We start from the raw sequence: 26,868 nt of genomic DNA on the forward strand, positions 1-26,868 counted from the left end.
TGCTCTAAAAATACTTTATTTGTCTGCACACAGACATATTCATACAATGTCGCTCAGTTTAGTGACAATTTATTTTCCAGCTGATTTCTACAAAATATTACTTGTATTTTCCTAAAAACGAGCTGCGGATATCTGTCCCTAACCAGAAAAGCTCGCTTCATCCTTCAGGGACCTGAAAACTAAACCAGCAGGTAAAGGAGAACCACTTCATAAACAGGATCCAGTTTGCATCAGAAAAGTTCGCAGCAGCTGATTTTCAGGACAAGAGTCTGAAAAGTTTGCAGAAAATATCTGGAGATTAAAGAATCAGTGAACAGAGTTTCTGGATCCCACAGAGAGAAAACCGCTCCACCCGAGACAACAGAAGTCCTTCAGAGACGAAAACAATCAGTCGCTGTCGATACAAACAGGAAGTACCAGCGCGAGGTCAGAGCTTACTGGTTAGACTGGGACAGGCTGGATCCTGGTAAAGTCAAACAGACCCATCGAAGGGTTTAGTGTTTTAGTGCTTTCAGAGACCAGAAACAAACCCCGAACTGAACAAACCCCGGAAGATTCAGAAATACAAAAAAAACCCAACATTATATTATTACTGAAGATAAATAAACCATCGGACCATGATGTGTGTGTAAAGGCATGAGGTCACGTTGCTCAGATCCACCTGAAGACCCGAGGCCAGCGGACTAGTTCAGGATCAGGTCTGAACTCAAGGTCTCTTCAGGGACTCGATATAATGGAACGTGGCCCCCAGAGCCCAGCTGGTCTCCACCTGGTTGATGGTCCTCGCCAGCTGCAACACACAGACAGCAGTGAGAACACACTCAGCGGACAGCGGATCAATCCCGATCTGATACTCACCTTGAGCTGTTTGTGTGGAGGGAAGCCGAGCTCATGCAGCAGAACTGAGATGTAGACCAGGTCCAGACAGAGGAAGGGGCTCTTCAGAGGACTGGCGGACAGGCTGCCACAGACTGCAGGAAACAACAGAGTCCTCCAATCAGAAGCAAGCACACTGCCTGGCTCAGGTCACATGATCAGCATCAGGTACACTGTTTGAAAACGCTGCCAATCTCTCACACCATCTTCCTTTTTCTCTTTCCTAAAGGACTGATTCATTGTGCTTGATTTACTCTTCACACAGATTTCACTGGGCTGTGCAGGATTGTTCGTGTATGAGCAACAGCGTGACTGCAGATCTTCCAGACAGATTTTCTCCAGGGTTCATGAGAAGGTTCCTCGTCCCTCCTCCATGTAAACAATAAACATGAAGGAGAAGCAGCTGAGGAATCCAGGTCATCCAGGTCTGTTGTCTGGAACCTGGTGACAGAACTCAGTGAGCACTGCTGCAGCTCAGACAGGTTGCCACCAGGTGGCGCCACCTTACCTGTTTTAGCTGCATCGACGTAGTCGGACACTCGGATGGTTCCCCCTTTCTGTTCGTCTAAACGGAGGAAACAGGCGAAAGAAGAAAGTCAGCGGAGGCACCAAACCCGTCACAGAATATAAAAATAATCTAATAAAAACACTGAAGCATCCGGTCAGCGATGAAGTCGTCTTAATGACACCAACAGATCTGTTTTAAGTCATGACTGGAAAACCTCTGGCAGCAGCTTCAGATGATCTGCTTCCCGCAGATCTGGATCCAGATCTGGGAAATGTGGGAATAACATCTTCAAATGGGAAAATATGTTTTAGTCAGGACAAACTTTTTCCATTTTTATTAGTTTATATCAGAAATAAATCTAAAAGTTTCTGTGATGGACATGAACCTGACTACCGGAACCTTTTCATAGTTCCTGTAACTACTGGAGGAAGTTCCCGCTGCTAATATGAAAACCGGTGGATGGCGGGCTTTATGGAGCCGACGTGGTTCTGACTGGTCCTCCAGATGGCTGTGATGCTTCCTCAGTGTTCCTGTCTGTGCTGTGGACGTAACCAGAAAAAAGGGCTGAAGCTTTGCTGTCCTTCAGGAAGCTCTTCAGTCCAGATGCCCCGCAACGAAACTTCAGAACCGGTTTGTCAGAACCACATTCCTGGATCCGCCTTTAAATCTACATCAGGCAGGTTTTACAGTTCCTGTTTGCAGACGTCCCACTTTTCTCTCACCATTACAAGCATCACTCTTGTGGGCGGAGCCTGTGGAAACCACACCTCTTTTTGCCAACGCAGTCCTGGTGCTAGTTCTGACCTGGTGCTGGATCCAGACGGTTCATTAAAGAACCAGTTATTCAGGAAATTAGCTCTTGTTCCTCTCTACTCCTCGTTCATGCCGAAGCTCAGTTTGCTCTTGCTTCTGAGACCAGAACCAGAACATAGACCAGTTCTGCACTGGTTCTGGTTTACACATGATAACAATGTTTGAGTTGGTTTTCAGAACTCAGAACTGCCACACATTTCACTTCTCTTCCAGCTAATCCTCATAGTTTCAGCACACAACCATCACCACCTGTGTGGTCTCAGATTTGTGACCCGTCATGTGACCCGCCATGTGACCCGTCATGTGACCCGTCATGTGACCTGTCATGTGATCTGTCGTGTGATCTGTCATGTGATCTGTCATGTGACCCGTCATGTGACCTGTCATGTGATCTGTCATGTGACCCGTCATGTGACCCGTCATGTGACCCGTCATGTGATCTGTCGGCGCCTGCAGACACGGAGGAGGGCTGCAGTGAGCTTCCTACCGATGAATCCGAGGTCGGCGGCGCGGTCGTAGTAAAAGGAGAAGGCGTAGAAGTCCATGTCTGCTGCCTCCGATGCTTTTACCACCTTCCTGTACAGAACCTTCTCCACTTTGGTGAGGCACGCCTTGTAAGCCGGCTCCCCTGAAACACAAGCACAAGGTTCCTACCTGATCCAGTTGCATGATGGGTTATAGGAGCAAACAACTAATCCGATCTCAGTACCTGACTTCTGTCCTTTAACAGTGTAGATGACGTCAGAGTGTTCCCAGCTGCCCGAGTACTCCGGAGGGAGGCAGGGACTGACCAGCTCAGTGCTGCCCCCTACTGCACACACACAGATTACAGTGAGTATTTATTCTATCGTATTCTGAACCAACATGCAGGAAAAGTTCTGACTGGATGATGAAGACTGATCTGGTCTGAACTGCGACACATATGACCCGGTTCTGTGACTAAATGAGTCAATGAAGCAGCACTTCCACCTCGACCTGAGGTGGGAAATTTTTCCCAAACAACACGACTGGAAACACAATAAATAACCCTGTTAGTTGTTCCATGGGTTTAATGACCACACCAGCAAACACATCCATCAGGGAAGATCCATCCAGTTAAATGAGGAAAAATGTGAGTCAAACACCTGAATTAAAAGTTTTCTGGATGCATGATGCACACATGAAGCAGCTGGAGGAGAAGAAGAATGTGATGCTGATCTCATGTCTGGTCCAGTCTGTGTTCTGTTTTCAGATGAAACAGTTTCTAAAATACACCTGAAGCATCGAGAATAAAACAACCTCACATGTATCACACAACTGTTTTACATGCTTCCTGTAGGACAAACTATCCCAACATGGTGTTTCTGCTCACTGGATTTACCAGTTAGATCCTCCGATCCCAGTAGTTCACTGCAAAACTGCCTTCAAAATGTTAAAAACTGGATCTCTCAGAACCTGTAAATTTTAGACCACATTTTTCAAACCAAGTACAAGTACTTGCTGACACAAAGTACCGATGTGAGTACTAATAAATCCTATTATATGGTAATGAGTGTGGACCAGAATGTCAGAATTAAAGACTGAGAGGTGACTGGTGTGATATATCAAATGGGTTGCAGCATCCCCTAAATATACAAAAAACTGTAAGAATCTTCATAAATGAGGAGGATAATGGGGTTTTTGGTGGATTCTATTTGCAGCTGTAAGAAGGCACCTATATGCCCAAAACCAGCTTCTCTCACAGAGATAATCATAAATTCTGATTTTTAAACCAGACAGCAGACATGTCTGGGCTGAATCTGGGCTACTTTTGGCACTGTTACGGCACTGGCAAGTGTTGTGCGGGCCACATGTGGCCCAGATGCCAGTTGTTGGCCTGGACGTGGATTACGGTAGGTATTTATTCTCCTAATACAGGAAGCCTTCCTTTTGGCAATTTCCTTGTGGGGTGGTCTACGCTCATATTTTGTCAACATCGAAAGTAAAACCAAATTTGGGCCAAACATTTTTGCTATCTGGGAAGATTGTGTTCACTGGTGTGACAAGGCAACAACATGACTCAAAATAACTTCTCTCACAGACATAACGCCAAATTCAGATTTTTAATAAAGCATGAGTAAAAACTATTTATAACATTAAAAAGAATTATCGCATTCATTTGACAGCTTAATCTCTTTGCATTAATGTGTTAATTTTGACAGCCCTAGTTTTTTTATATTGGTATTGGGTTCCGTAGTATCTGAATACTTTAATGACTTATGACTTAAATCCATCTGCTGGTTTCCTGCACGAACATGTAAAACATGTTTGAGCAGAACATTGTAAAACTTATTTGGTTGTCTTTTCAAAATCTAAGAAATATTTCTAATACGATTAAATGCATCTTTTAAAAGACAGAAATAATTTGAGGGCTCAGTTACGTTCTCTTTACGTACATTCATAGATAGTACGTTGTCAAATGCATGCTTTTCATTGGCATGGCTGTTGTACATCCACTGGAGGGCAGTGCAGTGTGAGTGGATGTAGCTCAGGAGGAAAAGTAGTCCTCCACCAACCGCAAAGTTGGTGCATGCCGAAGTGTCCTTGGGCAAGACACGGAACCCTACGCTGCCTCCCAATGTATCCATCGGGTTATGACTGTGTGTGTGTGTGTGAATGGGTGAACGTGACACGTAAAGCACTTTGAGTACAGTCCATTTACCAAAAGAGCTGAGAGTTCACGTCTGAGTTCTGAGGTCAGTTTCAAATGACAGCAAACACGTATGTCATCATACATTCTCATAAAGAGACATAAAAAGAGATGTGTTTGTAGTTCTGTACACTGTACACAGCCCCTCTTCCAAAAGTTATATCAAGATAAAAAAAACAACAACAGCCTAACTGTAAATGTTTGTAGAGTAAAATATTGCATGTGAATAAAAAAGAAAAAAAAAGCACTGCACCTTCATCAGATGGTTAAAGCCCTTTGTGTCCTTTCACCCACTGATTTATAACCTTTCAGAATCCAATGAGCCTGTATGAAGTCTGAGATCCTCTCTCAGAGGACTCTTTCTTGTTCCAGAAACTTGGTTTAAGACCAGAAGTAACAGAGAATTTAAACTCAGAGGAAATCAGGTCAGCAGACTCACAGTCTTCTTTCAGATTTCTTCTTAAAACAGACATTTATCGGAGAGCTTTTCCTGATTTTATCTGTTTAACTTCATTTTATCTGCTGCTGTGTGAAGTACTTTGTAACACAAGTGCTAATTAACTACAGTTTATTACTATTATCAAAATGATTTTACTCCAAATCTGATTAATTCTGTAAAATTACACAGGCGCAGCTTTGTGTAAATAAAGATCATTCCGTCATTAACGTGAAAGTCTGCAGAACTTTATCAGGTTCCACTGTGCTTGGTCCAATCCTGATCATTGATAATGAGGGGGCGGGGCTAAGCAACACATCTCATCACCCTGGCAGTGTTAGTCTGCAGGTATGACATCATATGTGGTCGGCGGTGTTTGGTCCTGCAGCTCTGCAGACGGATCCAGAGCGAGGAACTGAGCTGCAGATAAATCACAGCAACAGCTGGCAGGCAAGGAATTAATCTTGCAGTGTGTTATTAAAAGATTAGATAATGGCTTATTTATCTGACGGGGGGTGGGGGGTATAAAAGGCAGAGATGAAAAACAAGAAATAAAAAAAGGAAAAAAAAAGAGGGTCTGGTACGTACGGGGTGGAGCGACGACGCCGCCTAGGATGGCGAGTCGGGCCGACATCAAACCGAGACCCAGATAACTGCAGAGAGAGCAGATTTACAGGAAGTGAAGGAAACAATCAGCTGATCAACAGAAAATGACGCAGAAACCATTCAGTGTGTTAGAAATGCTGCTTCCAGCCCGTCTGGTTCAGACTGTCTCGTGAAGAAAATCAGCCTGTTATGGCTATAACACACACACACACACGTCATAATGACGTTTCAGAAAAGCAAACTGTGTGTGTTTACCTGTGAGTGTAAACGGTGTGTGTGTTGTTGAACATCTGGAAAGACCTGATGTAGTCAATGGGGGACGTCTGGATGGTTTTCTGAACAGAAAAAAACAAACCATAGAAAACGTGTCACATGTAACACTGCAGAGAGTTCTGTTCACGTCATCAGCTCCACCTGTTCAACTTCCTGTTAACCAGCCAATCACATGGCAGCATGTAGTCATGGAGACGTGGTGAAGACGACTTGCTGAAGTTCAAACTGAGCATCAGAATGAGGAAGAAAGGGGATTTCAGTGACTGAACGTGGCATGGTTGTTGGTCTGAGTATTTACTGGCATTTTCACCCACAACCATCTCCAGGGTTTCCAGAGAATGGTCTCAAGAAGATAAAATATCCAGAGCAGCAGTTGTCTGGCCCAGGATGAAGCAGAAGACACACCGGGTGCCTCCTGCCAGCTAAGAACAGGAAACTTAGGCTACAATTCACACACACTCACCAACACTGGACAATAGAAGATGGAGAAACGTTGCTGGTCTGATGAGTCTCCATTTTAGCTCATGAAACAGAGATCAGGGTTTACCCGACCAAACTGCACCAAACCATCCTGTCCCAAGCCGGGCCCCATGGTGGAAACTTTAGTACCAACGTGTCCTGGTTTAACCAGCACAGCCTACCTGAGTATTGTTGCTGACCATGTCCATCCATTTATGACCACAGTGGAGCATCTTCTGATGCTACTTCCAGCAGGATAATGCACCATGTCACAAAGCTCAGATCATCTCCACCTGCTTTCTAGAACATGACGATGAGTTCACTGGACTCCAACGGCCTCCACAGCCACCAGCTCTCAGTCCAGTAGAGCAGCTTTGGGATGTGGTGGAACGGGAGATTCTCATCATGAAGGTTTGTCAGACGGTCTTTGAACACACCGTGACTTTAAAATTTTTGCTGCATATTTCTGTGGTCTCATGCTCAGCAGCAGGTTCAGTTCAGCTTCATTTGTTTAGCACCAAATTACAACAAAGTCATCACAAGGCATGTTTACAGATCTGTTTTTTAGAATCTTCTCTTTGATTTATTCAAGAGGAGACAGTGGAGAGGAAAACCTCCATTAGAACCAGAACCGGGAAGGAAAACCTCCATTAGAACCAGAACCAGGACGGAAAACCTCCATTAGAACCAGAACCAGGACGGAAAACCTCCATTAGAACCAGAACCAGTAAGTAAAACCTCCATTAGAAACAGAACCAGAAAGTAAAACCTCCTTAGAACCAGAACCAGAAAGGAAAACCTCCATTAGAAACAGAACCAGAAAGTAAAACCTCCATTAGGAACAGAACCAGGAAGGAAAACCTCCATTAGAGCCAGAACCAGTAAGTAAAACCTCCATTAGAACCAGAACCAGGAAGGAAAACCTCCATTAGAAACAGAACCAGAAAGTAAAACCTCCATTAGAAACAGAACCAGAGAGTAAAACCTCCATTAGAACCAGAACCAGTAAGGAAAACCTCCATTAGAACCAGAACCAGGAAGGAAAACCTCCATTAGAGCCAGAACCAGGAAGTAAAACCTCCGTTAGAAACAGAACCAGAAAGTAAAACCTCCATTAGAACCAGAACCAGAAAGTAAAACCTCCATTAGAACCAGAACCAGTAAGGAAAACCTCCATTAGAACCAGACCCAGGAAGGAAAACCTCCATTAAAGCCAGAACCAGTAAGTAAAACCTCCATTAGAACCAGAACCAGGACGGAAAACCTCCATTAGAAACAGAACCAGGAGGTGGAAAAACTCCATTAGAACCAGAACCAGGAAGGAAAACCTCCACTAGAAACAGAACCAGGAAGGAAAACCTCCATTAGAGCCAGAACCAGTAAGTAAAACCTCCATTAGAACCAGAACCAGTAAGGGAAACCTCCATTAGAACCAGAACCAGGAAGGAAAACCTCCATTAGAGCCAGAACCAGTAAGTAAAACCTCCATTAGAACCAGAACCAGGACGGAAAACCTCCATTAGAACCAGAACCAGGAGGTGGAAAACCTCCATTAGAACCAGAACCAGGACGGAACACCTCCATCAGAACCAGAACCAGGAAGGACAGCCATCTGTCTTCCTGACTGGTTGAAGCAGCAGACGAAGAAGAAATGAAACTGAAGTCATATGAAGTCTGACCTACATAAGGTCTGCCCCCCCCCCCGTTATTAGTGCTGCTTTTTTAGATTACAGTTTCTAACCATCCTGGTAGTTTCAGAAGAGATTTTCCTTTCGGTGTCTTCCTCGCTATCTGTCCCTGATCATCCTCACCTCATCGTTAGGGCTGAAGGTGATCTGGGTCGACCCGCCGCCCAGATCCAGCATCCCCACGGTGGGCAAGCCAGCACCGTGAAGACCACCTGAAAAGAGAGAGAGGGGAGGAGGAGATTAGAAGAAACAGCGTGAGCTGCAGAATAATCCAGTAACCAATCAGAACCATCAACATTTTTCAAACATCACACACCCCGTTTTTAAATACTCTGGAAAATCCTTCCAGGATGAAGAATCTTTCTGACTGTAATGTCCTCAGTTTAACACCAGAAAGAGGGTTAAACTGGTCCGGGACAATAAAACTCACCATTTTCAGTTCTGAATAATAAAACAACACTTTTAACAAAACACAATGAAACTTCTTTGTGTTTAGTTTTAACTCTCCTGCTGCGGAATACCAGATATCCAGAACTAAGAAGTCTGTTTACTGTGAGCGCGCTCCATTCTCATGTGCATGGTTGGTTTTCACGTGCATGTGTTCTGGAGCTAAATAAACGCTGAATCTGTCAAACACTAACTTCTAACAGGTTAACATTACATGAGCCTCCGTGTCACTGACTGAAAATGAAGCAGTTTTTCTCTTTATCGGCCTAAAACAGGGCCGGTGTAAAACATTTCTGATGTGGGTTCCATGCAGGGGAGCAGACTGGAAAGAGGGTGGCACATGCAAATGAGACCTACAAATAAGTAAATGGGGAAAAAGGACTAGATTTTAGGAAATAATGAACTGATTATTAAAAATAAATTGGTCATCTAATGATAAAAGTAAATTTTGCGAAGGCAAACAGTCGATATTGTTCATCACCAACTTTACTGAGGATGATCCTGCACTTTATGTCTCTGCTGCACAAATAATTCTATTTCATTAACAAGGAGAAAATATTTGAACCAAATTACAAGTTTTTTCAACCAATTAACTTGGTGGTTTTCTGACTTTTACATCCTCCTTATGAAATGTAAACCATTTGGACAGACATATTATCACCGCGCAGGTAGTTGGTGAGATGATGTACGAATGCTGGATTAAGATTAATAACTTGATAGTGTTGATGCAGAAAAATGTAAAAACACAGTACATGCTGCAGTCTGAGGTTTACCCAGGGAGAGGTCAGTCACAAAAATACAGCTCGTTCATTAGATCTTTTTCAGGTCAGTATTATTTCATCAAAGAGTCTATAAACTGTAGTTACTATGGAGACCCAAACAGGAAACTGTCCTGGGATCAGCTGTCAGTCCGGTAAAAAAAAAACAGCAGTGTGTGTGTTTAATTCTTACCTGTGAGGAAGTTGATGGTGATCCAGGCAGAAATTCCTGAGGAGAGAAAATAACGGATTTATCCAATATGATGGAATAAAAAACATAAAACTCTTCTCTTTCACTGCAGATAGAATGGACTTCAGATATTTCATGTTTTGTCTCATCAGCTTAATTTCATTTATAAATATAAATCCCTTTTATATTTCAGGCTGCAACACAAAGTTGGGATGGGAAATTTAGGGTCGGTAATGACTACAAATGGTTTTATCTCAACCACGTGACTGTAATGACAATTAGATCCCAAAAAATCATCAGAGAAAGTGTCTGATGATCAAAGATGTTCAGAAATTTCCATTCTGCCACCAAATGTGTGAAAAGTTCCTTTAACAGCTAAAAAAACAAAGGGACTCAAAGAAAGATTGAAGAGGCTTATAGATCCCCCCCTATTCAAACAATCTGGAAGAATTTCATGTGTAAAGGACAAGGGACCAAATCTAATTTGTGATCTCTGATCCCTCAGATGGACCATCATCCATCACCAGCTGATAGAACCACAGGAACCACGATTACCATGGAAACCACCATCAGCTCTACAATACAGAGTTACGTTCACAGATGTCGCTTCAGAATTTACGGAACAGAAAAGAACCTGCTTGCTAACCTGGTCCAGAGTTCCAGAGTCCAGTTCTCTGGACTTGGAGGCCTCTGGGATGGACCATCATACAGTGGAAACCTGGACTGATCAGACCAGTCAGTATTCCTGGGGCCTCACTTCTCAAACTCTGTGTAGCAAAGTAAACTACAGGCAGCGTCTGCTGAGCAAAAAAGCAAATGCTGCACACTTCTACTTTCAGATTTATCAAAGCGTGCACACGCACGTCCTACACCTGTTTCTGTTCATCAATCAGAATCAACTCTAAAGCGTGCAGGTGAGGGAACGCCTTGCCCCGCCCACATGATGGCTATAAATGGTCAGGTGGACGCCTGTAATACATATTCATCACATCGTTTGCATGATTGCTCGGGAGAGAAAAAGAGTTAAGAAGTGGATATGTTCAGAGTGTGAGACAAAGATCCTGATGGACCACGTTGGAAAAGGTAAACATGTTTAACTGGTGGGCACGACGTGGACATTACTGGTGTCAGAGAGACAGAATAGAGGCAGCAGGTGGAGATGCTGTCATCACAGTGTTAGAACACAAGACATTTCAGAGGAGTCGGAACATACGGCTGGATATCTCAGTCGGTAGAGCATCCGTCTCCCATACAGAAGGCCGAAGTTCGATTCCCAGAGGGGTGAAAAGCGTATGCTAAATTACAGCAATGATACCGGTGATTTGTTTTATCACCGCTATTAACCAGGTGGACAAGGAGTTGCAGGAAATAAAGACCGTCTGGATAGAAATTGGGACAACAATAAAAAACATTGTGTAAGAATAAATAAATAAAGGAAATCCTCCTCTTGTGTGTTTCGTTAGCGTAGCATCACTTCTAGACCTCCAGCCTCCAGTCTGGTCCCGCTCTGCTGGAATCCAGGCCAGAATCCAGGCCAGAGACCAGGCCAGGGTCCAGGCAGCGACCAGACTAGAGTCCAGGCCAGAGACCAGGCCAGGGTCCAGGCAGCGACCAGACTAGAGTCCAGGCCAGAGTCCAGGCAGCGACCAGACTAGAGTCCAGGCCAGAATCCAGGCCAGAGACCAGCCAGCGACCAGCCCAGAGATCAGGCCAGAGAGCAGGCCAGAATCCAGGCCAGAGACCAGGCTAGAGTCCAGGCCAGAGACCAGGCCAGACACCAGCCAGCGACCAGTCCAGAGTCCAGGTCAGACACCAGGCCAGCGACCAGGCCAGAGACCAGGCCAGAGAGCAGGCCAGAATCCAGGCCAGAGACCAGGCTAGAGTCCAGGCCAGAGACCAGGCCAGACACCAGCAAGCGACCAGACCAGAGAGCATGCCAGAATCCAGGCCAGACACCAGGCCAGCGACCAGGCCAGACACCAGGCCAGAGACCAGGCCAGAATCCAGGCAAGGCACCAGGCCAGAGACCAGCCAGCCACCAGGCCAGAGTCCAGGCAGCGACCAGACTAGAGCCCAGGCCAGAGACCAGGCCAGAATCCAGGCCAGAATCCAGGCCAGAGACCAGGCCAGGGTCCAGGCAGCGACCAGACTAGAGTCCAGGCCAGAGACCAGGCCAGAGTCCAGGCAGCGACCAGACTAGAGTCCAGGCCAGAATCCAGGCCAGAGACCAGCCAGCGACCAGCCCAGAGATCAGGCCAGAGAGCAGGCCAGAATCCAGGCCAGAGACCAGGCTAGAGTCCAGGCCAGAGACCAGGCCAGACACCAGCCAGCGACCAGTCCAGAGTCCAGGTCAGACACCAGGCCAGAGACCAGGCCAGAGAGCAGGCCAGAATCCAGGCCAGAGACCAGGCTAGAGTCCAGGCCAGAGACCAGGCCAGACACCAGCAAGCGACCAGAACAGAGAGCATGCCAGAATCCAGGCCAGACACCAGGCCAGTGACCAGGCCAGAGACCAGGCCAGAGAGCAGGCCAGAATCCAGGCCAGAGACCAGGCTAGAGTCCAGGCCAGAGACCAGGCCAGACACCAGCCAGCGACCAGCCCAGAGACCAGGCCAGAATCCAGGCCAGAGACCAGGCCAGAGACCAGGCCAGCAACCAGACTAGAGTCCAGGCCAGAATCCAGGCCAGAGAGCAGGCCAGACACCAGCTAGTGACCAGCCCAGAGACCAGCCAGCGACAAGCCCAGAGACCAGGCCAGAGAGCAGGCCAGAATCCAGGCCAGAGACCAGGCTAGAGTCCAGGCCAGAGACCGGGCCAGAGTCCAGGCGGCGACCAGACTAGAGAGCATGCCAGAATCCAGGACAGACACCAGGCCAGTGACCTGGCGGCGACCAGACTAGAGTCCAGGCCAGACACCAGGCTAGCGACCAGGCCAGAGACTAGGCCAGAGAGCAGGCCAGAATCCAGGCCAGAGACCAGGCTAGAGTCCAGGCCAGAGACCAGGCCAGACACCAGCAAGCGACCAGAACAGAGAGCATGCCAGAATCCAGGCCAGACACCAGGCCAGCGACCAGCCCAGAGTCCAGGCCAGAGTCCAGGCCAGAATCCAGGCAAGGCACCAGGCCAGAGACCAGGCCAGACACCAGCAAGCGACCAGACCAGAGAGCATGCCAGAATCCAGGCCAGACACCAGGCCAGCGACCAGGCCAGACACCAGGCCAGAGACCAGGCCAGAATCCAGGCAAGGCACCAGGCCAGAGACCAGCCAGCCACCAGGCCAGAGTCCAGGCAGCGACCAGACTAGAGCCCAGGCCAGAGACCAGGCCAGAATCCAGGCCAGAATCCAGGCCAGAGACCAGGCCAGGGTCCAGGCAGCGACCAGACTAGAGTCCAGGCCAGAGACCAGGCCAGAGTCCAGGCAGCGACCAGACTAGAGTCCAGGCCAGAATCCAGGCCAGAGACCAGCCAGCGACCAGCCCAGAGATCAGGCCAGAGAGCAGGCCAGAATCCAGGCCAGAGACCAGGCTAGAGTCCAGGCCAGAGACCAGGCCAGACACCAGCCAGCGACCAGTCCAGAGTCCAGGTCAGACACCAGGCCAGAGACCAGGCCAGAGAGCAGGCCAGAATCCAGGCCAGAGACCAGGCTAGAGTCCAGGCCAGAGACCAGGCCAGACACCAGCAAGCGACCAGAACAGAGAGCATGCCAGAATCCAGGCCAGACACCAGGCCAGTGACCAGGCCAGAGACCAGGCCAGAGAGCAGGCCAGAATCCAGGCCAGAGACCAGGCTAGAGTCCAGGCCAGAGACCAGGCCAGACACCAGCCAGCGACCAGCCCAGAGACCAGGCCAGAATCCAGGCCAGAGAGCAGGCCAGACACCAGCTAGTGACCAGCCCAGAGACCAGCCAGCGACAAGCCCAGAGACCAGGCCAGAGAGCAGGCCAGAATCCAGGCCAGAGACCAGGCTAGAGTCCAGGCCAGAGACCGGGCCAGAGTCCAGGCGGCGACCAGACTAGAGAGCATGCCAGAATCCAGGACAGACACCAGGCCAGTGACCTGGCGGCGACCAGACTAGAGTCCAGGCCAGACACCAGGCTAGCGACCAGGCCAGAGACTAGGCCAGAGAGCAGGCCAGAATCCAGGCCAGAGACCAGGCTAGAGTCCAGGCCAGAGACCAGGCCAGACACCAGCAAGCGACCAGAACAGAGAGCATGCCAGAATCCAGGCCAGACACCAGGCCAGCGACCAGGCCAGAGTCCAGGCCAGAGTCCAGGCGGCGACCAGACTAGAGTCCAGGCCAGACACCAGGCTAGCGACCAGGCCAGAGACTAGGCCAGAATCCAGGCCAGAGACCAGGCTAGAGTCCAGGCCAGAGACCAGGCCAGACACCAGCCAGCGACCAGACCAGAGAAAATGCCAGAATCCAGGCCAGAGAGCAGGCCAGCGACCAGCCCAGAGACCAGGCCAGAATCCAGCCCAGAGACCAGGCCAGAGACCAGGCCAGAATCCAGGCCAGAGACCAGGCTAGAGAGCAGGCCAGAGAGCAGGCCAGAATCCAGGCCAGAGACCAGGCTAGAGTCCAGGCCAGAGACCGGGCCAGACACCAGCTAGTGACCAGCCCAGAGACCAGCCAGCGACAAGCCCAGAGACCAGGCCAGAGAGCAGGCCAGAATCCAGGCCAGAGACCAGGCTAGAGTCCAGGCCAGAGACCGGGCCAGAGTCCAGGCGGCGACCAGACTAGAGAGCATGCCAGAATCCAGGACAGACACCAGGCCAGTGACCTGGCGGCGACCAGACTAGAGTCCAGGCCAGACACCAGGCTAGCGACCAGGCCAGAGACTAGGCCAGAATCCAGGCCAGAGACCAGGCTAGAGTCCAGGCCAGAGACCAGGCCAGACACCAGCCAGCGACCAGACCAGAGAAAATGCCAGAATCCAGGCCAGACACCAGGCCAGCGACCAGGCCAGAGTCCAGGCCAGAGTCCAGGCGGCGACCAGACTAGAGTCCAGGCCAGACACCAGGCTAGCGACCAGGCCAGAGACTAGGCCAGAATCCAGGCCAGAGACCAGGCTAGAGTCCAGGCCAGAGACCAGGCCAGACACCAGCCAGCGACCAGACCAGAGAAAATGCCAGAATCCAGGCCAGACACCAGGCCAGCGACCAGCCCAGAGACCAGGCCAGAATCCAGCCCAGAGACCAGGCCAGAGACCAGGCCAGAATCCAGGCCAGAGACCAGGCTAGAGAGCAGGCCAGAGAGCAGGCCAGAATCCAGGCCAGAGACCAGGCTAGAGTCCAGGCCAGAGACCGGGCCAGACACCTGCCAGCGACCAGACCAGAGAGCATGCCAGAATCCAGGACAGACACCAGGCCAGCGACCAGGCCAGACACCAGGCCAGAGTCCAGGCCAGACACCAGGCCAGAGTCCAGGCCAGAGACCAGGCTAGCGACCAGGCCAGAGACTAGGCCAGAATCCAGGCCAGAGACCAGGCTAGAGTCCAGGCCAGAGACCAGGCCAGACACCAGCCAGCGACCAGGCCAGAGTCCAGGCGGCGACCAGACTAGAGTCCAGGCCAGAGTCCAGACTAAACATGGAGAAGCAGCATTTAGCCGTTATGCTGCAGACAAGTGGAACAAACTGCCATCGGAGATTAAACTTTCACCAGATGTAGACACGTTTAAATCCAGATTAAAAACATTTCTTTTCTTGTGCTTCTACTCATGAAATCTGCACCGTATCTGGTAACAGATCTAGACTGTTGCTGCTTTTAATCATTTTGATTTAATTTAGTTAGCTTACATGATTTTCTTATGATTTTGCACACCTTTCCAATCATGTCTATGATTTTCTTCTTTTATGTACTTTTTAATGCTTCTTCTGCAGCCAGCTGTAATGCTGTTTGTAAACATGTACAAACAAACCAGCCTTGCCTTGTAGGATGTACCAGAAACCATCAGACAGTAATGTTAGTTCTCTTTAATTCTCTTCCTCACTGCTCTCTCTCCTCACTCATTCCCAGTGTCTTTCCACCAGTCAGGAGTCGTTCTGCAGGTGATGAAACATGAGAAATAAGATGCTGGAAAAATTCATTCAATCAGAACTATTTTAGAGCCATTTCCTCAGTACTTCATTTAGTTCCTGGTTCTACGACTGAAGAGGACGTTCTCGGTAGGAACGCTCCTGTTGTTGAATTCAGCTGTAAACAGGATCCAGATGTGAAGGCTTGAGCCCCGCCGGCCCTCCTCTTCCTCCTCTGCTGACAATGAGCCCCACAGCTGTAATTCCTCTGTTGGTGGATGTATATGGGAATCACAAGTAGGCTCTGTGTTTGAAATTCTCCCTCTGTATGGACACAAAGCTTGCGGGGGTATAATCCAATCCTTTTAAAGTAGTTCATACAAGCAATTATGGCCATGTGGGATAATGTCCCACTTAATCTTGAAGTGGGGGAGGGGGAGGCCGATTATCTGTCCCGTTTATTTCTGAAGCTGAAATGTTTTCTCCTTGTCCATGAGTGGGATCAGCTCGTTACACCGCTCACCCATAAATGTCTTTTAATGATTACTGAATTATCTCTTTACGTGCTGCACTTCTCCTAATGGACAGATTCCTCGTGCCACGCTTCGAGCAAACGCTAAACTGTCCTCTCAGAAGTCTAACCGGATTCCATCAGCCTTATTATCTCCCAGATATTTGCCGTTCTTGCCTGGATGCTTATCCTCGCTCAGATTACCCATTGCCGACCTGAATGGAAGCGACTTATTGTTAATGGAGATCTCTGAGTGGTTACTAGGAAGCAGCCGGGTGCTAAGTGCCGGTGTTTAGCTTCCCAACCTAAAGCCGACTCTCCCCATACTTCGATGTTTTGTTTGAAAATTGCTTCTTAGTGTCTCTGCCTAAGAGTTTTATGGTAAATCTCCTATGATACAGTTTCTATCAAGCTCTTAATCATCCACTTCTGCATGAAGGCAGGGTCAGAGGTCGCTGCTAAAAGGCTCTAATGCATGCAGCTGAGTACAAATATTCTGCAACAGACACTCATTTGGTCTCTGAGTTGACCTGGATAAGCAGATCCTCAGCTCCTCTGCACATATTGCTCTTAACATCTTTATGTTCATAACTGCTGCTTCAATTACTTCATTTCATCCACTTTCAGCTGTTTTTTTACACTTCTGCTGGGTGTGTTCAGCACACACAGAAAAGTGATTCTCATTAGACTGAGATGCAGATCAGGACTCGCTCAGCAACAAAAGCAGGAATCCTGGTCTCAAACATTTAATGCCACACTATAATCATCTCAAACTATTTGTTTTCACACTTATTCTTACATTTATCTCTGTGCATGTTTATTTACACAGTTTAAACAAACAGTCCTGATACTTTTTATTTTTCCAGAAAACCAGGAAAGAGCTGCAGGGTCAAACTTCCTGATCTGAGTCCAAACGAGACTAGATCCAGAGCTTAAAGTGAATATTTGGTCTGAGCAGCTTTGTTCTTCATCACAGTCTGAACCCTCTTAGAGAAGTCGTTTCTTCAATGGTCTTCAGGAACAGTTCTCCAGGATCCTTGAAGGACTTTCCAAAGTCTTCGGATGTTTCTGCCTTTTGTTCCGTTTTCTGGTCCAGATGATCCATCACTGCTTCAATAATGTTGAGGTCCAGGTTCTGGGGAGAATCCATCCCTCCATCAGACCTGGTTCCACTGATCTTCAGTCCAGTTTTTGGGTCATGTGACCTACCTACCTCAGCCTTTCCTCCCTGCTTCCCTTCATTAAGAACAGCTACCTGACAGCCACGCTTCCATGAAGACTATTTCTTTGGCCAACAGTACATGGATCAACTGAAGGTCCAGATGCATCTCTCAGGTCCTGGTTCAGGTCTTTTTTCAGATCCTGTCCATCTGCAGTAGACAGTTTTTAGTCCTGACTCTTCTTTTGTTTCTGCTTCCACGCTGAGATACGCCAGGTTTCCAGCTACCAGCTGTTTGGGAATCACCTTGTTGCTGCTAAAATCCTGTTTTCTGTCAGACTGTCGGAGCTTTGCTGGTTTCACACATGAAACTAAAGAAATGGGAACAAATGATGTGTTACAAACAGCCTAAAGATCCAGTTTAAACCGGTTCTTAGTTGACCGTTACGTGTCGACACAGCTCTGGTTCATCCTGCGAGTAAGGAGCCTTTCTTCTCCCTGAATGATGCAGTCAGAGTTTAGTTCTTCTGAAAATGGTCACGTTCCAGGACTGGACTGAAGATTATCCAAAATAAAAACAAAAAACTTCACAAAGCTGGAGAACTACTGGAACTTTGGATCAAGACGGCACGTTAAATATTTTAGTTATGTATTTCCGTCTCATTATTTTCATTAGAGTTTTCATGTTTTCACATCTACTTTTTTCTATTTAGTAATTTAGTCTCTATTAAAGGTTTAGAACAACGTCTTCAACAGATGTTGTCGGGGTTTTCATGCTGGTTACCACGGCACCAGATGTTTGTGTATTCCTGGGAACAGGTGGGGAACCTGTTAATCTGATAATTTGTTTATTTAAAGCTCAGTGATGGCGACAGAAACACCTGGATTCTCCTCACCTGACCATGTTGGACGGTGGGGGTCCTGGCACACCTCTACATTAACTCTCCTCTTTTGTGTCTCTGAAGCTACATCATCTTGCTGGAGGTTTGTCTGCTGCCTCATGTCGTCTTGTTAATCCCACAAATTGACAGCTGTCATTGGGGAAATCAGAGACCTGATCTGAGGTCTCTCAGAGGGTCAACTCCCCGTTCATCGTGTGACCTGCTGCTCAGATTAAAAAAATGGAACTATGAGGAAATGCTCAAACTCTGTAATCTGATAAACTGTAAAGAGACGAGGCTCATGCTCAAGATGAGACATGAAAACCAGCAGGAAGCTGCTTAAGGACCGTCCTGGTTCGGTCTAGTCTGAGGAGGTTCTGTCTTCGGACTCGCTGCAGTTTTTTATACAGAAAGATTTTTATGGGAATCACCTGGAACATAAACACCCAAAGACCAGCTGATCTGGACCAGGACAGACTACCTGAAACAGATCCAGGTCAGAACAGACCAGATGTTGGGGACCAGGACAGACTAGCTAATCTGGACCAGAACAGACCAGCTGATCCAGGTCAGACCAGCTGATCTGGACCAGAACTGATCTAGTCTAATGTGAGCCATCACTGGTCTATCTCCAGAGTTCTAATGTGAATCCCGCCCTGGGTGAAGCAGTTACCTTCATCGGTGCCATCCATGATGGACACGCTGTCGCCTTTGAACAGGAAGGGAGACTCCCGGAACAGCGCCCTCACCTGGACACAAAGAGAAGTGGGTTTACAGCGAGACCACTGAACAGATGAACTCGGTCACCTTCTTAGTTCTGAACACGTCCAGAATCAGAACCAGCCGTCATTTCTCTGGACAAAGCTTCAACTTTCTGTAAACTCACGAGCTCATTACAGAAATGTCACATTTTAATAACCCCGCCCCCTTCGCTCCCACACATCCACCCCCGACTCAGGTCCGGTCTAAGAGCCAAGAGTCAGACTGAATCTCATTTTAGTTTTTACTGATTAACACAAAGACTGTGGAGAGTTTCTCTGATTCCCACATCATGCTGATGATGATGCTGATGATAATGAGCAGTAACCAGCTTCCTGTGAGGAAGGTAGTTCACCAGTGTTATCCAGAGCAGATTATTGATCGGAACATGTAAAAACGTTGCTCTCAGATCACAGCCAGCTGAGTTCTCCAGGACACTTTTACAAATAAAAAAAACATTGTTATTAATGGCAATAATAAATTATTTTCTTCATTTGTCTACTTTAGGCTGAATAAAATAATTAAAACATAATCACTATAATTTATTATAATTATATCACATACTTTTATATATTACTAGAAAAGCCAGTTAAACCCCCCCAAAAAAGAGAAAAGAAAAAGAAATCCTTGTCTGAGACTGAATGATTGAATAAATATGAAAATCTTAAATTTTAAGATTTAAATAAATATCTCGAATTAAACAACATTGTAGAAAATAAGGGAATATCAGTCAGTTTGGGACGTTGGGGTTTTATCCTGAAAAAAAATAATAAAAAAAGAAAACTGACTGAACAAATTTAAATATAAACATATTTAAACTGAACATGGATAAGAACATAAAACATCTACTGTTTTAATAATTCATTTTTCACAATAAAACCAAAAAAATACATTTATATTAAATTCAGCTGACTTCCGGTCCTTATGTTTGAATCTTCCAGCCAGTGTCTCAGTTTACATGGATGCAGGTGATCAGGTGTACAGGTGAGCCTCTCACCCCCTCCAGCAGGTGGTCGGCCTTCTCTCCGGGCAGCATCCGCAGGCCGGCCGTGGCCCTCAGAACCACAGGGGTGCTGGTCCACATGATAGTGGGGACGCTGGACTTGGCCACTTCCAGGAGCTCCTCTATGCCTGCAGCACACTGACAACAGAAGAAGAGAACAGGATGACATTTTATCCTGGACTTCGTGAAGCTGATTTTATCTGAATCTTTTAACACCTTCCAGTGTATTCATTGTGACCTCCGCATCACAGGCCGGGGCCCCGAGGGGTCCCTACTTCCCATCACAGGCCGGGGCCCCGAGGGGTCCCTACTTCCCATCACAGGCCTGGGCCCCGAGGGGTCCCAACTTCCCATCACAGGCCGGGGCCCCGAGGGGTCCCAACTTCCCATCACAGGCCGGGGCCCCGAGGGGTCCCTTCTTCCCATCACAGGCCGGGGCCCCGAGGGGTCCCTACTTCCCATCACAGGCCGGGGCCCGGAGGGGTCCCTTCTTCCCATAATAATAATAATAATAATAATAATAACTTTATTTATAAAGCACTTTTCATGCTGGTGAAACACAAAGTGCTTTACATGAAAAATCAATTCATCCATATTAGAAAAAAAAACACAAAATAAAAGAAATTACAGTTGCACGCAGGAACATGCATAAATACACACAAAGCAAATACACCCCCCCGAACAACCCCCAACCCATATTCAGCACACGTCTCTTTGACTTCTTTCTCTGTACTAAAAGTAGTTTAAAACACTAAGAGTGATAACCATCTGGCTTGATGTTGCTGCTGTGAGGAAACAATACCATGGGGATCCATCCACACCAGGAGCCAGTCTACCCATGTCCTAAAGAGGCCACCATCACGACAACCACCCGATCAGGGCAGACCGGGGCCCACACCACAGCCATCAAGCTGCAGTATAGGGCCCCAGCCACCCAGACAAGGGCGATCACCGCAGCAACAACCCCTGACTGAGCAGGCAGAACCCCCGGCGTGGAGGATCCCCATGAGGAAAACACTGGAGTAAAAACAAATATTAAATAACCTTAAGAAACAATAAGCTAAGGGTAAGTAAATAAATAAATAAACAGAGAAATAAAATAAATACAGTTGAGTAAAATGCCATGAAAATAAAATAAGATATAAAATTTAAAAGCTTAAGATCAAATAAAATTTAGTTAAAAGGTAAGCTAAAAAGGTAGGTCTTAAGCCTCTTTTTAAAAACATCAACAGTCTCTGCAGCCCTGAGGCCCTCCGGCAGACTGTTCCACAGACGAGGGCCGTAACAATGGAAAGAGGCCTCACCGTATTTCATGGTCCTCACCCTTGGAACAACTAAAAGGCCAGTACCAGAGGACTCCAGGGTCCGTGAGGGTTCATAATTTAAAAGCAAGTCTGATAAATAAGAGGGACCAAGACCATTAAGACATTTATAAACTACTAAGAGAACCTTAAAATCAATCCTGAAACGCACGTGGAGCCAATGCAGTGATTTTAAAACTGGTGTAATGTGTTCCCGCCCTCTGGTCCTCATCAGAACTCGTGCCGCCGAGTTCTGAAGTAGCTGTAGGTTTGAAATGGACTTTTTAGGAAGACCAGTGAGCAGGGCATTACAGTAATCTAATCTACTGAAAATAAAAGCATGCATCAGCACCTCCGTGCTGGCAAGAGAGAGAAATGGGTGGACTCTGGCGATGTTTTTAAGATGATAAAATCCAGTCTTTGTGACATTTCTGATGTGTGGAATAAAATCAAGCTCAGAGTCGAAAAGAACACCCAGATTTCTCACACACTGAGAGGGATTAAAATGATGTACTTTTGGTAAAATGATCTCTCTCTTGTCTTCAGGACCGATAATTAAAACTTCAGTTTTGTCCTGATTGAGCTGTAAGAAGTTCTCTGCCATCCATGACTTAATATCTAAAATACAGTTTAAAAGGACATTAACTGGCTCCAGGTCATCAGGAGACACGGTGATGTAAAGCTGTGTGTCATCAGCATAGCTGTGAAAATCAATGCTGTGTCTCCTGATGACATCCCCAAGAGGTAACATGTACAAATTAAAAAGTATTGGGCCTAAAATTGATCCTTGGGGAACCCCACACTTGACTTTATGGATCCTTGAGGAGCATGTATCCATACTTACAAAGAATTTTCGATCTGTGAGGTAGGAGTAAAACCATTTAGGGACAGTACCTGAGAGGACCACCAGACTTCTGAGTCTGTCTAGTAAAATCTCGTGATCAACTGTATCAAAGGCGGCACTAAGATCCAGTAGAACCAGGACAGAAAGTTTCTGTGAGTCTAAGTTAGATCTAAGATCATTAACAATTTTTAAAAGGGTCGTCTCGGTACTGTGGTTTGTCCTAAAACCAGATTGATATTTTTCTAAAATATTACAGGCAGGGGCCCGAGGGGTCCCTTCTTCCCATCACGGGCAGGGGCCCCTCAGGCGAGTCCAGTGAGAGCAGCAGTCGTACCTTCTGTGGGTCATCAGCGTACGCAGACAGTCCGGGTTTGATGGCCCTGAACGTCTCGTGGGTCAGTTTGGGAGCTTCTGCAGAAACACAATCACACACACCGTCAAACACAGAGCAGCCCAGCACAACAAGATCCTCAGTGTGTGTGAAACCATAAAGCAACTTAGTACTCCGAGCTTTTTCCCACATTTAACCAGTGTTATGTCTGACTGACCCTGGACCTGTGCCTAGATTTGAGCTGTCATTAAGCTCTTAATAACAATCCCGGTCTGTATAACTAACAGGTGCTGCCATTACTCCGGTTAGCTCTGATGCTAACAAAGAAGCCAAAACAGCACTCAGCCTGTGGGAGTCAGCTTAGCGGTTAAATGCGATAACGAAGGCATTTGGCCGAGCTCGGCAGGAAACTTTCTCTAAGCCTAATAAACCAAAAAGCTCTGAAACACTCTAATGAGTTTGTGTCCATCTAAACTGGCAGCAGCTCCACAGCAGCAGGACTTAAAGGCTCAAAGCTCCTCTTGTCTGCCTCAGTCACATCTGGTAATTAATGTTTTGGGCCAACATGTGTGGATTTTAAATACACTAAAAGCAGTTCAGTGAGGTCTGCTTCATAAACATGTCGCTCGACTGAAGAGGTTTAACTTCCAAATATCCTGTTTCATATCTCATCTGGGCCACTGAGTGGTTATAGCAGCTACTAATAAACCACAACGCTTATTATTCTCAGCCGTGGGCACAAATAGGCACTTAGATTTACAGTACACGCAGATATTCGCCTGCATGATTCACATGTTGCAGCAGCTGGTTGCACTGTGATAAAAAGTCATCCCTGTTTGCATATTTTAACGAAAGTGATGTGACACTACTTCAAATGCTGCTGTGCATTCATGCTCAGTGGCCAATCAGACGGACTCTTACTGTGCTGGATACCTGCTCCATGTAGATGCTAGTAGCTGCGACAGTAGAGCACATGCAGCGAGATGTGTGGCCAAGAGTCCGGACTGAAAACCTGTTTAACCCTGATGTCCTGAACAAAGAGTGAATTTCTGCTGAGTTTGAAGCCAACCAAACATTTCTGTTTAGTTCACTCGAGGTTCAATTAAGCTCACATGCAGGAGATAAATATTACTTAACAATCCTCTGACACAAAGCTGTGTAAAAACATGAAACTAACAAAGAATAAATAAACGCTGGAGAAAGAAACGTGAGCAGAAAAAGATTGTGGATCGAAGGGAGATCGCCGTCAACTTTTCTTTTAAAGAAGATACAAATCAAGAAAAGCATCTTTAAAGTGTTGCAGCACACAGACGAGACGTATCTGCAGCTGGAGGCCAGAAGAAAACCAAACTTCCTCCTGGATGTTGTGTTTTCATCCTGTGAAGCTCTTTGATTAACCGCGGATGGTTGTACACGTTCTGTAGAGATGAAGGAAACTTGATTTGACGTTACTTAAACATACAATACTGGCATAAATGTATTTTGTCTGTTTAGTCTGGACTCTGGAGAAAGAGGCAGAAGGCGTGAAGCAGATCGGTGATGGTCAGGGAAAGTAAACCATCTGGATATTCACCGGAATAGTAGTTACCATAACTGTGCCACACAGATCCCAGATCACGGCAGAACTCGAACAGGATCTCTTTCTCAATCTGATCAGAAATGATCTCAGTGATCAGATCAACTGATGACACGCTCACAGCGAAGCGCGGAGTCTGAAATATTATTTGATAACATCAGGCCTCACCTGTCTGTCACAGCTGTCTTTTGTAAACTTTGAAAACAGTTTTGTGTCTTTCATTGTTTTTTTTCAAAATTATTATTAACTGAATATTATTATTTCAACTAAAAATAGAAACAGGTCCGATGGAGGGACGGATCCTCCACGGAACCCGAACCTTGACAGGTCCAATGGAGGGATGGATCCTCCACAGAACCCGGACCGTAACAGGTCAAATGGAGGGACGGATCCTCCACGGAACCCGGACCTTGACAGGTCCGATGGAGGGACGGATCCTCCACGGAACCCGGATCTTAACGGGTCCGATGGAGGGACGGATCCTCCACGGAACCCGGACCGTAACGGGTCCGATGGAGGGACGGATCCTCCACGGAACCCAAACCTTGACAGGTCCGATGGAGGGACGGATCCTCCATGGAACCCGGACAGTAAAGGGTCCGATGGAGGGATGGATCCTCCACGGAACCCGGACCTTGACAGGTCCGATGGAGGGACGGATCCTCCACGGAACCCGGACCTTAACATTAGAAAGTAGTGTGGGATCATTTGGACAGAGAACAAAACAAAAATCGGAAACATCCAAGGAAGAGTTTTGGAAAGTCATTCAAGGATCCTGGAGAACGTTTCCTGAAGACTATTGAAAGAAACGACAGAAAGCTTCGCTAAGAGGGTTCAGACTGGGAAGAAGAAAAAATCTGCTCAGACCAAATGGAGAACAGAAATTTAAAAAAATGGCTTCTGCCTCATATTCTGTATTTATATTTATGTTTAAACATGTTTAAATACGTCTCTGCAGCTGTTTCTTGTTTCCCTGGAAATATAAAAAGAAATCTGGATCAGGACTGTTTGTTTTAAATGTGTAAATAAAAATGAATGAACTGATGAATGTGAAATAAAAATCAGCATTTATAATATTACTGGTGATGTTTACAGTTTCGTTTCTGTTGTTGACCGTCCTCTGCTCTACCTTTGTTCTCCATCTGGAACTTGAAGATGTGGATTCTGGTCCCAGTGCTCCCGGCATCGAACATGATGCCATACTGGAAGTGGAGCCCGTCAGCAGAGGCGAGCTCGTCGTCTCTGGTTCTGTCTGAGCCGGGCCGGAGGTGCGGAGGCAATCTGTAGGTGGTGGCCTTGGAGGTGGAGAAATGATGCTTCACAAACATGAGGTAAGCCAGCAGGCAGCCCACGAAGAGGAAGACTCCGGCCAGTTTTGGTTTCTTCATCATCACTCATTCTGTGTGGAGCTGCAACAGCTGCCAAACAAATTCCAGTCATTAAAATACCTGAATTTAAATCTTCATTACAAAATAATAATAATTAAAAAAAAAAAATCTTTTCAAAAAATTTATTTCTATTACATTTTTAACTAAAATTTAAAACACAAAAGAAAGATGAACATTTAGCACGTAAAATAAAAGCTTTCAAAGGTAAAAAAAAGGTCATGTGAAATACTTACATTAGGCTCAAAATTAGTCATATTACCCCTCGAATTTTTTTTTTTTCTTTTGATTGAAAAGAAAATAGATGTGTCAAAATATGATGGTACGATATGCCATAGACTTCAGGGAAAATAAACTATTTCTATGCTTATGACTTACATTTTAAGAAAAATATGTCCAAAATTATTCACACACATTGTAAATTGTCACAGTCTATAGGTGAATTCAAGGTTCTAGAGCAGGGCTACAGAATCCGGTCCTACAAGAGCCGCATTCCTGCAGGTTTTTAATGTTTCCCTGCTCCAACGCACATGACTCAAACTAATGAGTCATTCTGCACAATTTCGTAGGCTGTTGGATCTATTTAATCCATTATTTGGATAAATAATGTATTTTTATTTCATTTTCACTCCTCACAAAATCAGGAATTAGGTGAAACACCAGTCCCACATTAATTTTGCAGATATGTGAAGGAGTTTGATGTTAAACAGCTAAACGGTTAAACTCAGATTTTGGTAAATTTTGTTAAAAGAGGAGGTAAACAGCCTCATGACTCCGTGTCCAATACATCAGTGTTAAGAGATAAAACAGCAGAAATTTTGATGAAGGTTATGTAGAGTTGTGGAAGAAAGCAGAGGTGTCCACATGCTAACAGAAAGCGAAACGAAGCTCATTAAATAGGTTAACGGGTTAGTCTAAATGTGAACTACCAGCCGGTGAGCAAATACAATGTTTACCTACCGAAAGAAAACCGTCAGCCACTCCGATAATTCAGTTCTTCCACCACTAATTTCCCTCATTCTTCCATTGACAACACGGCGCTCCCTGATGACGTCAGTACCGTCACACCGGCGACGTGGCCGAAATTACGCGGCACAAACACGGAAACGTTTGCTAGAGGTGACGTGTTTGTTTTTTTTTTTATTTATTTATTCTTATTTAAATCAGAGTTACAAAAATAAAATTAATACAAATAGTTGTCCAAGTCAGTCCTCGAGGACCGCTGTCCGGCAGGTTTTAGATGTTTCCAGCTGCAGCACCAGAATCAGACTGATGGGTCTACAGGTTAGGGAAGAACTTGCCAACAAGCTGTTGAGGGGAGTCAGGTGTGTTGGAGCAGGGAGACATCTAAAGCCTGCAGGACTGTGACCTTTAAGGACCG

General features: G+C 46.4%; 1 protein-coding gene across 1 annotated transcript; it reads right to left on the bottom strand.

The window, feature by feature from the left end:
* Positions 1-26,578, bottom strand: entpd6 (ectonucleoside triphosphate diphosphohydrolase 6). Its single transcript, XM_042010887.1, has 14 exons — positions 26,448-26,578; positions 25,232-25,520; positions 22,530-22,606; positions 20,045-20,188; positions 18,962-19,037; positions 9,726-9,761; positions 8,451-8,539; positions 6,163-6,242; positions 5,890-5,954; positions 2,907-3,008; positions 2,685-2,825; positions 1,385-1,441; positions 859-971; positions 1-790 (listed from the first exon to the last, which is right to left on the bottom strand). The coding sequence occupies exons 2-14, from the start codon at positions 25,491-25,493 to the stop codon at positions 707-709; spliced, it is 1,326 nt and encodes a 441-aa protein (XP_041866821.1). The 5' UTR covers positions 25,494-25,520; positions 26,448-26,578; the 3' UTR covers positions 1-706.
* Positions 26,579-26,868: the final 290 nt, after the last annotated feature.

The sequence above is a fragment of the Melanotaenia boesemani genome, chromosome 16 (assembly GCF_017639745.1).
Source record: "Melanotaenia boesemani isolate fMelBoe1 chromosome 16, fMelBoe1.pri, whole genome shotgun sequence".
NCBI lineage: Eukaryota > Metazoa > Chordata > Actinopteri > Atheriniformes > Melanotaeniidae > Melanotaenia > Melanotaenia boesemani.